General features: G+C 38.4%; 1 protein-coding gene across 1 annotated transcript in view; it reads right to left on the minus strand.

Annotated features, from left to right (window-relative positions):
• The window catches only part of frmpd3 (FERM and PDZ domain containing 3), a 210,070-nt gene extending 198,117 nt beyond the window's left edge, over nucleotides 1-11,953 (minus strand). The window contains exon 1 of the mRNA XM_043705300.2: nucleotides 11,779-11,953. Within this exon, the coding sequence (XP_043561235.2) occupies nucleotides 11,779-11,926 (148 nt within the window). The 5' untranslated portion in view covers nucleotides 11,927-11,953. The remainder of the gene's footprint in view (nucleotides 1-11,778) is intronic.
• Nucleotides 11,954-12,633: the final 680 nt, after the last annotated feature.

The following is a 12,633-nucleotide window of genomic DNA, read 5'->3' on the forward strand; positions in this document are numbered from 1 at the left end:
GAGATAAATGGGAGGGAATGGGGCTGAGGGGAATGTAGCTAGGAATTTCTCCCAGCTGATAATGATTGGGTTACTGAAGAGGACTGAAGCGCTCATGCATCAGGGTTCTGGTGTTGAATTGATTGGCCTGCAACAGCCATAACTATTTTCCTTTGTGCTGGGTACAGCTCTAAATAATGGAAACATTTTTTCTCTGCCTCACGTGGATTTTGATTTTACAAGGCTCCTTGATGTTAAACTTGTCCACTTGCTGCCTTGCTGTCAAAAGTAATTACTCTATAAATCTGGTTGGCTGTGTAAAGGGCTCAAGAGGATAAGGGAGGATGAAGAGGGATAGTCCACTTCAATCACAGAGAATCCCAGTTGTGACTACTTAGTCTGTGAAAGCAGTGGAAATCTGAATGGAGAGATCCACATGAACTCACAGGAAAGGTGGGACATCAAATAGATACATTTCTATTTTGAGCATATCATATTTGGGATATGATTTGCTTCATCAAGAATAACACTGAAAGTGATATTGAACATTTGAATTCTGGAATATTTAGCTTTATGGAAAATGATGTCCTCGTGCAAAGAATACTACTAAATGTGAAGGATGAAGAAAACAAAGAGCATACGGAAGAATTCATGGTCTCAGGACATTTATTTTGACGTGTTGTCATGGTTGTAATAAAGAATATGTGGTTGCCAATTTATGTTAAATTTCATGAACAGCAATGAGATAATGACCAGGTGAGGATTTCTGGTGGTATTGTTGGTGAGATAAGTCTTGGTTAGGACACTTTGCAACTCTTCTTTGTACAGTGCCATGAGATTTTGTTTATCCATCTGAGAGGGCCTTTTTTTTTGAAATACACATTTCTTCAATAATGCAGTGTTGTGGTCAACCTAGATCATGTGCTTATTCAGGTCCAAAGAGTAGAGTGTAAACTGACAATCATCCAACTCAAAAGCGAATGTGCTGCCACTAAGCCAAGGCTGCTATCTTGTTACAAAAGGCTACTTAAATTACTTTAAACATAACAACATTGAAAAGTTTGATAATAAAGTATATTGAGATTCAGTGAAAAAAAGAGAATAATAAATGGTTTGACCTACTGGAATTAAGTTGCAAGACATTTGAGGACTGATACTGCAATTGAGTGCTCCAAATGAGGAATGATGTTGACAATGAATGAAGCTTGGGAAGCTGAATGCCTTGAATGCTTGCTGTGAACATCACAGCATCAATACCCTGGTCCATTGACATTCAATATAATACCAGCAAACTAGAGGGAATGTAGACCACTGGGACAGTAAATAATGGGAATGAATCAAAAATAGTTTGGCCCATTAGAATTCTTCACAATTTGGCTGAAGACTGGTTTAGTACAAGGTAAATGAATGGGAGTTCTACTTTTAGACAAAAAAGAACTAACAGAATTCTATGAAATAGAATTTATAATAGGTTCACTGGGTCAATAAACTTCTTTCTACATTAAATTAATATTCATACATGTGATTTAGTGACAGCCTTTATATTAGAGGTAAGTACTTTCCTGCAGTAAAAGGCATTTTAGATTAATTTTAAAAGTTCTTCCTCATCTTTGTCCTAACTGGGCAACCTATGACTTTGAGGTTGTGCTGTCTGGTCCTAGTCTTACGCACGAGGGGAACCAACCTCAATTTCTATCCTGTTAAGTTTCCGAAGAGACTTATATATAATTTAAGAAGATTGTCTCTCATTCTTCTGAACTGCAATGAGTACTGGCCCAACCTGCTTGAGCTCTCCTTTTAAGAAAATCATTCCATATATGGGATTAACTTAATGAACCTTTTCTGACTGCCTCCAATGCCAGCATATTTATCATTAGATAAGGGGACTAAAACTGTACAGAGTATTCCAGGTGTGATCTAGTTTTTGCCTTGTATAGTTTTTGCAAAATTGACCTACTTTTAGGCTCCATTTCCTTTGAAATAAAGATCAAAACCACGCAACGTCGGGTTATAGTCCGACAGGTTTATTTGAAATTACCTGAAATCACACTTCACCTGACGACACAGCAATGCTCAGAAAGCTTGTGATTTCAAATACACATTGGACCATAATCTGGTGTTGTGTGGCTTCTGACTATGTCCACCCCAGTCCAACACTGGCACTTCCACATTCTTTGAAATAAAGGCCAACATTCCATTTGCCTTTTGTATTATTTATTTGACATGTGTACTAACTTTATGACATTTATACTAGCTTTACGACATTTATACACAAGGACTCCTAAATCGCTGTGTATTGGAGCTTCCTGCAGTTTTTCTAAATTTAAATAATATTTAGCTCCACTTTTCTTCCAACCAAAGTTCAAAACCTCTTATTTTCCCACTTCTTGCAAATTTTTACCCATTCGCTTAACCTGTCTTTAATCCTCTGCAGATTCTTTGCGTCATCCACATTAATTGCATTTGTCTCTCAGCCCCCTTGGGCCACCCACTGATGAAGAGCTTATGCTCAAAACATCGACTCTCCTGTCCTCGGATGCTGCCTGACTGGCTGTGCTTTTCCAGCACCACACTCTTCCACCTTCATCTACCTATCGCATTCCCAGCTACCTTCCATCCCGCCCCGCCCCCTCCCATTTATTTCGCAGCTCCCTTGGGCTACCCTCTCATGAAGAGCTTATCCTCAAAATGTCGACTCCCCTGCTCCTTGGCTGCCTGACTGGCTGTGCTCCTCCAGCACCACATTCTTCGACCCATATTAATTGCCTACAAACCTATTATTTTGTTATTTGCAAACTTAGTGATAGTACTTTCCTTCATCCAAGTCATTAATATATTTTGTAAATAATTGTCACCACAGCACTGATCCCTTGGCATTCCACAAGTTATAGGTTGCCATCTGAAAGTGCCCCCTTATCCCAACTCTCTGTTTTCTATTAGTCAGCCAATCCACTATCCGTGCTAATATATAATCGCCAACATCATGGGCTCTTATCTTATTAAGTAGTCTTATATGTGCTATTTTATTGAAAGCTTTCTGGAAATCTAAACATATTGCATCTACTGGGTTTCCCTTTCTGTTGCTTATTATATTTTCAAAGAATCCTAATAAATTTGTAAAGTGAAATTGCTTTTTTATGTGGTCATGCTTCCTCTATTTGATTATATTATGTATTTCTAAATGCTCTGCTATTACATCCTTTATAGTAGATTCCAACATTTTCACTGTATTAGATGTTAAACTAACTGGCATATAGTTGCCTGCCTTTGTCTCTCTTTTTTTGAATAAAAGTGTTACATTGGCAGTTTTCCAATTCTGTGTGAATTTTCCACAATCCAAGGGTTCTTGGAAGATTGCTACAAGTGCATCTATTATCTCTGTAGCTACGTCCGTTAATATCCTAGGATGTAATCCATTTGGTGCATGGATATATTGGCTTTTAGCACCATTAGAGTCCCTACTACTTTATCTCAAGTGATAGTAATCATAATTATTTCCTCTCCTCCTTTTCTCCCTTGATTATTTAGTATTTTTGGAATGGAATTAATGTCTTCTCACTTGAAATCGGATGCAAAGTATTGATTTAACTTCTTTGTTTCCCATTATTATTTCACTAACTTTATTATTTAAGGTGCCTATGTTCACTTTGGCCTGTTTTTTCTTCCCTTTATATATAGTTAAAGGAGCTCTGGTAGTCTGTTTTTAATGTTACTTGCAAGGTTATCCTCAAATATTACTTTTTCCTTTTTTTGGTCATCGTTTCTGTTCTTTAAAACCTTCCCAATCTTCTGGTTTACCACAAATTAATGCCACAATTTATGTTTTTTCTTTTAATTTAACACTACCTTGAACTTCCTTGGTTAGCAGGGTTAGTTTATCCCATTTCAAGAATCTTTCTGACCTGAGATATATCTTATTGTGAGTCATGAACTATTTTCTTAACCATCTATCATTGTTCCTCAACCATCTTATCTGCTGAACCTGGTCCACTCCAACTAACTCTGACCTAATTCGTCGGTTATTATTTGAGTTTAACACAGTTGTTTCTGACTCAATTCTTAAACTCTCAAAATGAATGCCAAGTTGTGTCATATTATGGTCACCGGTTTCCTAGTGAATCTTTTACTTTGAGATCATTTATTAAACCTGCTTCATTACACATTATCACAGATCCAAAGATAGAACATCACATTATTGTACTCATTCTAACTTGCGACTAAACAAGCTGATTATTAACAAAACAAGCTACATAGTTCAAGTTAATACCTGATAAACATTTTTTGCAAAGAAATGCTGGGTACAATTTCAAGCTGCTGCTTGAGTCTGAAGCTAATTTACAGATCAGCAACTACACAATCTATATTTCCACTGAAAAGATTGCCAATGTTTATTTCCAACAGCAACTATCAATCATTCATTTTCTATAATCGGTGCTGATTTGCAAAACTATTTTTATACTTCAATGGCATATTTGCAATCTAAGGAGCAGGAGAATCGACGTTTCAGGCATGAGCCCTTCTTCAGGAATGAGGAAAGTGTGCCAAGCAGGCTAAGATAAAAGGTAGGGAGGAGGGACTCGAGGGAGTAGTCCCTCCTCCCTACCTTTTATCTTAGCCTGCTTGGCACACTTTCCTCATTCCTGAAGAAGGGTTCATGCCCGAAATGTCGATTCTCCTGCTCCTTGGATGCTGCCTGACCTGCTGCGCTTTTCCAGCAACACATTTTCAGCTCTGATCTCCAGCATCTGCAGTCCTCACTTTCTCCATATTTGCAATCTACCCAAGGTTCTTTAATCCTTTGAAAAATGACCTACAATTTTTGGACTATAAGAAATATATAGTTAACTTTTTCTTATATAGTCCAACATCATACTAACCATGAAGAAATGTGATGCAGGTTGTTTTGGAGAATTAATGATGGCTACGTGTATTTGACCAACAGAAGTAAAAACATTGTCCATACTGCCAGATTACAATAAATGCCTGTAAATACTGTTTCTCTTTAATACAAGAAAATCTGTGGTTTATTGCCTATCTCCAATGTATCAACAGATTATAAAAACCAGCAGTCTTCTCACTTTTGCCCAGCTACTTTTGTTTGATATGACCTGCAGTTTTTCAATTTATCAATCCCAAGGTAAACGTATACTTTTATCTTCTTGCTAATTCTCTCTCTTGTCCCCTTCCAAAATATCTTAAAGCGTTGAGAATTTATCAAAATAGCCATTCACCATAGAACAGCACCAATAATTTTGTGTGCATGTGCATGTCTATGCGTGTCTTGTGACTCCTAACCAAATCTGTGCTAGTCTTGCTTGAAGTCGGCAGCACACACATTTGCTGCTGCAATATCATTCTTATAATTGTAGCAACTGTATAGAACCTTAGTTAGACCACATTTGGAATATTACATTCAGTTGCCAGACTACCAGAAAGATATGGTGGCTTTGGAGAAGATATAGAAACAGTTTACAAGGATATTACCTAGTTTGGAGGGTATTAGCAGTGAGGAGGGCTTTGACTAACTTGGCTCCTCTTCACTTGATTGTTGAAGGATGATCAAAGCCTGATAGAAGTTTACAAAATTATGAAAGGCATGGAGAGAATAGATAGTCAGTGTATTTTTTTTCCCAGTGTAGAAATGTCAATTAATAGGAAACGTAAGTTTAAAGTAAAAGGGGGAAAGTTTAAAAGAGATGTGAGAGGCAAGTTTTTTTTACACAGAGAGTGGTAGGTACCTGGAATGTGCTGCCAGAGCAGGAAATGGAGGTGGATACAATAGCGAAGTTTAAGAGGCATCTTGACATATACATAATAGGCAGAGAATAGAGGAAAACAGATTGTATAGAGTCTAAGGCTTTTAGATCAGAATGGTGTCATGTGTGGATGTAGTCTTGGTGGGCTGAAGCATTTGGTCCTGTGCTGTACTGTTCTTTGTTCTTTGTAGATGGTCATTGCCTGAAACTTGTAAGGTGTAAAGCTTACTTGCCTCTTGTCAGCCCAAATTTTGACATTATAGCTTAAAAATGTGTTGCTGGAAAAGTGCAGCAGGTCAGGCAGCATCAAAGGAGAAGGAGAATCGACGTTTCGGGCATAAGCCCTTCTTCAGGGAAAAAGCATAAGCTTTTCCAGCAACACATTTTTAAGCTCTGATCCCCAGCATCTGCAGTCCTCACTTTCTCCAAATTTTGACATTGCCCAGATTGCTGTAATTGGACACAGGCTGCTTCAATATCTAAGGTGTCACAAATGGTGCTGAACATTTGCAGTCATCAGCTGAGGTCCCCACGTTTGACCTTATGATAGAGGGAAGTTCATTGATAATGTGGCTGAAAATGTACAGGCCTAGGGCACTACCCTGAGGACCTCCTGCAGTGATGTTCTGGAGCTGAAGTAACTGACCGCTATCAACGATAACCTTCTTTCTTTATGCTACATATGACTCAAAGTAGTGGAGAGTTTGCCCCCGGGTTCCCATTGATTCTGGTGTAGTTTGGGCTCCTTGATACACACTCATCCAAATACAGCCTTGATATCAAAAGCTGTAACTCTTGCCTCACCTCAGGAATTTAGCTGTTTGTTCATGTTTGAACCAAGGTTATGATGAGGTCAGGAACTGAATGGCCCTATCAGAATCCAAACAGGGCATGGCTGAGCAGGTGTTACTTGATAGCACTGTTGATGACATCTCCATCACTTTACTGATGATCGAGAATAGACTGATGGGGCAGTAATTGGCTGGGTAAGATTTGTCCTGCTTTTTTATATACAGGACAAATCTGGGCTATCTTCCACATTGTAAGCTGGGTGCCTGTAATATAGCTGTACTGAAAAATGTTTTGCTCGGGGTGTGGGATGTTGGAAAACATACCTTTAGTTCTATTGCTGAAATGTAATGCACATAGTCTTTGTGGTATCCAGTACCAACAACTGCTTCCTGATAATACATGGAGTGAATAGAATTATCTGAAGACTGGTATCTCTCAGGCTGGGAACCTTCAGAGAAGGCCAAGATGGATCATCCATGTGGCACTTCTAACTGAAGATTGTTGAAATGCTTCAGCCTCATCATTTACGCTGATGTGCTGGGCTTCCCAATCATTGAAGTTGGGGATATTTGTGGAACATCCTCTTTTAGTGAGTTGCTTCTGGCATGCCCACCTGAGCTTTGGACCAGGGTTGATCCCCTTGCTTAATGGTAATGATAAAGCAGGGATAAACCAGACCATAAGTTTGCAAATTGTGTTGGAGCAAATTCTGCTGTTGTTGATGACCCATGACCTCATATATTGCACATTCTTGAGCCGTTAGATCTGTTCTAAGTCTATCCCATTTAACATAGGGATAGTGTCACACAACATGAGGAAGGCTATTCTCAATATGAAGATCACAGTTTGTCTCCACAAGGATTGTGCAGTAGTTACAGTCATACCAATACTATGCATCTGCGGTAGATTGATGAGAATGAGATCAAATATAGAGTCATAGAGTCCTACAGCATGGAGAGGCCCAAACCAGTCCATGACTACCAAAATGTCTGTCCACATTAACCTCATTTCCCTTCACTATCCTTCAAAACCTTTCCCATCCATGTATTTGTCCAAATGCCTTTTAAATGTTGTTAATGTACTCCCCTCAACTTCTTCTGCTGGCAGCTCATTCCATATGAATTACACCCTCTGTGTATAAAGTTGCCCCTCAGGTTCCCTTTTATTCTTTCCCCACTATCCCTAGACTGATGCCCTCTAGTCCTTGATTTCCCAATCCTGGGAAAAAGACTGAGTGCATTCACCCTATGCATGCCTCTCATGATCTTATACATCTCTACAAGATCCCCACTCAGTCTCTTACGCTTTAAAGAAAAAAGTCCTAACTTGTCCAACTTCTCCATATAACTCAGAACACTGAGTCCAGAAAAATCCTTGTGAATTTCTTCTGCACTTTTTCCAGTTTAATAATATCCTTCCTATAACAAGGTGACCAAAACTGAACACAATACTCCAAGTGCAGCCTCACCAACAGCCTGTATAACTGCAACATAATTTCCCAACGTCTATGCTCAATATCTCTGACTGATGAAGGCCAATTGTTTTGTTCTCTTATTGGTTTCCTCTTCACCTGCTGTAGGCCCAGTCTAGTAGCTATGTCCTTTAGGACTCAACCAGCTTAATTCGAAGTGGTGTTGCTGAGTTACTCTCACTATCAGACATTGAAGTCCATCACTAAGACTATATTCTGTGCTCTTGCCACCCTTAGTATTTCTTCTAATTGGTGTTAAAAACTGAGGAGTTTTGATTCATTAGGAGGGGAAGGTGTACTAAGTGGTGAGCAACAGGATGTTTCCTTGTCCATGTTTGACCTGATGCCCCTAAAATTTCATGGGGGCCAGAGTCAATGTTGAGGACTCCCTGAGCACTGTCTCTTGCTTGCATACCACTGTGTGACCACTGTTGCAAGCGGAACAGGACATACCAGGGAGGATGAAGTGTAAGATATTGTGGTTAAGGTACAATTCTGAGAGTATGACTATGTCAGCCTGTTGATTCACTGATCTGAGAGACAGATCTCTCAATTTTAGTAGAAGCCCTGAGATGTTTGTTTAGATGTTTTGGTCGGGTCAACAGGACTGGGTTTGCCTTAATTGATTCCAGGCCATCCACGTTGTTTCATTCTTAACTTATGCTTTTTATTGCCCCATTTCAGAGGCAACCACATTTCTTTGAATCTGAAGTCACATGTCGGCCAGAGATGGCAGCCCCTGAAGGACATTAGTGAACCAGATGGGTTTTCTTGACAATCAACCATAGTTTCTTTGTTATCACTAGACTTCTAGTTAAATTCCAGAATTTTATTGAATTCAAATTCTGCTATGTGCTGTGGAATGATTTGAATTCTAGATACCAGAACAATACCTGGGTCACGGGATTACTATTCCAGCAACAATACCGCTGGAACATCATCACCCCTTGTTTCTATAGCATTTTGTATTCTTATATTAGAAGAACAAAATTTGTACGTTTCATTTTTTGTTGAAAATATTTCCTTGGTGATGCTTTAAACTGTCTGATCTGGTTGCAATAGGATTTTATAACCAAGAATTTACTGGAGACCTAAACTGATACTTTTTGATTTTTTTATATTACGTAAGGATAGTATGCGTTAAGGAGTGACTGCAAGGAAAGAAACTAATTAAGATTTATTATCAGAAATCACAAGTCCAACTTTCATGTGAACCTCAGTGATTATAGAAACATGTGAATTAGGAGCTGAAACAGGCCATTCAAAAAGACCATGTTGGATACTTCAGTGTTTTGAATTCCGTACCTTCATCTACTACCAATAACCTTTCATTCTTTCGCTTAACAATCCACATTCTCTTGAATAATAGTCAATGAGGCCACCTCTTCGGAGGCAGAGAGTTTCAAAGTCACACAATTCTCTGAGAGAAAACATTTCTCAACAAATCTAAACCAAATCCTGCATTTAATCACACAGATATTTCAGCATGAAGTCACTGGATAGCAGCAGAAGGACTGCTGGGTGAATGTACCCCCTACCTGTTTAGGGACACTGAGGCAATTACATAGGCTAATTACTTCCTTGGCTGAAAGCTGTCATCACAGCAGGGACATAGAATCAAATCTCGAATCTGTCCTTGCCTATATGGCCCTGTTCCAGATTAGTGAGTATAATTAATAAGTGAATTCATTGGGGAAACGCACTGATAATTTTCAAAGAAAGCATCGCTAATTTTTGTTCTTCTGTTTTTCCAAAGCTACTTGAAAATGACCACCCAGACCACCCAGAGCTTTCCCAATATCCTAAATCTATTTATCCAGTGTGAACCATCGTTATCTCAGGCTTAATTTAGTTGATTGCAGCCTTAACTAGAATTAAGATACCTATGTGTACTTGGGCTGGAAAAGAGTAAACCCTGCACGCAATTCTATTTTTTATTCCATTCATAGGATGTAGGCATCACTGAGCGAACATTCGCTGTTTCTTTCTAATAGCCTTTTGGAATAAAGATGTTTTATTTAACTAGAGCTTGCCAAGACCACACTTGGAGCATTATGTCCAGCTTTGGTTTCCTTACTTAAGCAAAGGTATATTTGCAATAAAAAGAATGGAACAAGCATTCACCATTTCCTAGGATGAAGGGACTGTCCTAAGTGGAAAGGTTAAGTAAACAGGGACTTTATTCCCCTGGAGTTTGGAAGAATGAGAACTGGTTTAGTTCTAATATCCATTCTGACATGAATCAACAGAGAAGGTGCAGGAATCCCTGGCCAGGGATCTAGAACAGAGATACCATCTCAGAATAAGAGATAGGCCATTCCAGCACCACTAATCCAGAATCCATTTAGGACTAAAATCAAGGGATGTTTTTAATATGTAGAAATTGATCAATTCCAGTCAAACTCAACAGCTAAGCCTCCCATTCTTAGGGACAGTGAATCCCAAAGATTCACTACCCTCTGAATGAAGAGACTATTCATCATTTTAGTCCTAAATAGCCTACCTCCTATTGTGAGATGGTATCTCTGTTCTAGATCCTTGGCCAGGAAAAGTATTTTGAAATAAAAGACCAGTCATGAACAGTATTGAAAGGCTGCAGGGGCTACTTCTCCTCTTTTCTTAAAAAAATCTTACCTTATATAGAAATTGAGCTGTCCTTTTGAATACCACAAAATGGTTTGTCAGGCCCTTTCTGAGTGAAGTTTAGGGTCAATCATATTGTTGTGGAGTTGGAGTCATATATGAGGCTGATTTTCTTCACTTAACAATGTTAGTTAACCAGTTGTATTTATACAACAACGCTGTAATTTCATGATTGCCATTCTTATTCCAGATTTTATTAATTAATTGAATTTAAATTGACATTACTATGGCCATATTTAAACTCATATAATTAAGTCCTTTATGCAAGCATCTGAATTACAAGTCCAATAACACACTGTTACTCTCAATGACTCCTGTTGCAATTTCACAAGTGTGGATGCTTGTGATATAAGGGTTGCACACTACTGTAATGGACTTAGTGATGAAATGGCCTGTCAGCATTCACTGCCAAAGTTCACAACTCAGTAGTTATACATTATAACTGGAATAAGCCAGCTATGGCACTGCATTTCAGCAAGGAGTCATTACATTAGGTCAGCAGGGTTGGAAAGAAATTGATGGAAGTTACTGAGCGTAGTACATGAACATTCAAATATAAAGACTCAGCATTTGAGCTCCATTATTTAATTTCACATCTGAGTAATCTTTCTACGAGTATCAAGGAACAATTTTTTTAGCGACTCACAGGAATGTTGCCTTTTCAAGTAAATCATATTTTCCAAATTTGATAAAATTCTATTATACCCTGCAAAATATCTCAAACCATGTTAACTTAAATCCATTGATGGAAATATTAGTGAAAGTATGAAAGAAGTCAGAATTCCTATTAATGATGAGGAGGACAAGTTGGTGCTTGGCAGTGGTTTTCCCTTGAAAGACAATCACGATAACATTCACTGAATTGACTCATGACCTTTTGCCAAATGAATGGAGCACATGAGAGCAGCTATTGATTATGTAATCACACTGAATCATGAATCAACACTTTTGGGAGAAGAAGCGGGAAACCTGTCAAATATGATGAATACCGTATAAGAATAATTTGAAGGCATTAATATGGTTTAATGCAATAAGGAGAGGAACAAGTAAATCTTCATTATTAGCTAAGGATGTAGGCCAGATAAAGATTGATCAAGCAATTGACATAAAAAGCACAAAAAAGTTTTAATGCCTCACCTGGTGACACAGCTCGCACTATCACAGGTTTTTCACCACCAGCGATAAATCCAAATCCATAGACAGGGTCTCGTTTAATCTTTACTTGTCGAGTGGCTAAGGCAGCTAAGTGGTCACATTCCATGTCATTGAGGGATACGGCTTGCATCACATGACTGCAAAGGAAAGGTTAAAGGATAATAGTGCTTTTTGTCACTATTTATGTTTCAAAATAGTTGGCGGCTGTAATAATTGCTTCCCTTTCAAAGAATCTCACTATTATTTGTTTTAGATTTCTTTGCAGATTGAATATTTTGCTATGTCCATTTGAGAAGGGTAATTCAGGTCCCCTCTGTTCAACCCTCTTTCATTCCATTGCAACAATTATTTCCTTTTCTTTTTTGACATTTGGTTGTCATGCTTTAATTTCTATGAAAATTAAGGAGCAAATTACAAAGTTTTCTGCAGGGAAAAAAAAAATAATTGTATTGCTTAATTAGCCTGAGAACAGGTAATGAAAATGTGTCATCAAACACAGGTAAGTACAGGCAATACATTTAAAAGGGAGACAGTGTCTGGTATAGACAGGAAAAATTAAGATTACATAGCTTAAACATCCTGAGTTCTGAAGAAGAGTAATTTTAAACTTGAACCTTTAACTCTATTTTAATCTGTTCAGATGCTGCCAGACCTTTTGAGTTTCTCCAGCATTTCAATTCTTATTCCAGATTTTTCTTATTCACTTGTGGGACTGAGCTTTTGCTGGCTGAGCCAACATTTATTGGCCATCCTTGGTTGCCCTTGAAAATATGGTGGTCAGTTTCCTTCCTGAATTGCTGCAGCCTCTGTCCTGTAAGGTTGACCCACAATGTGCTT

Source organism: Chiloscyllium plagiosum, unplaced genomic scaffold, assembly GCF_037043375.1.
Source record: "Chiloscyllium plagiosum isolate Xiang-an unplaced genomic scaffold, Cpla_swu_hap1 HiC_scaffold_11, whole genome shotgun sequence".
Lineage (NCBI taxonomy): Eukaryota > Metazoa > Chordata > Chondrichthyes > Orectolobiformes > Hemiscylliidae > Chiloscyllium > Chiloscyllium plagiosum.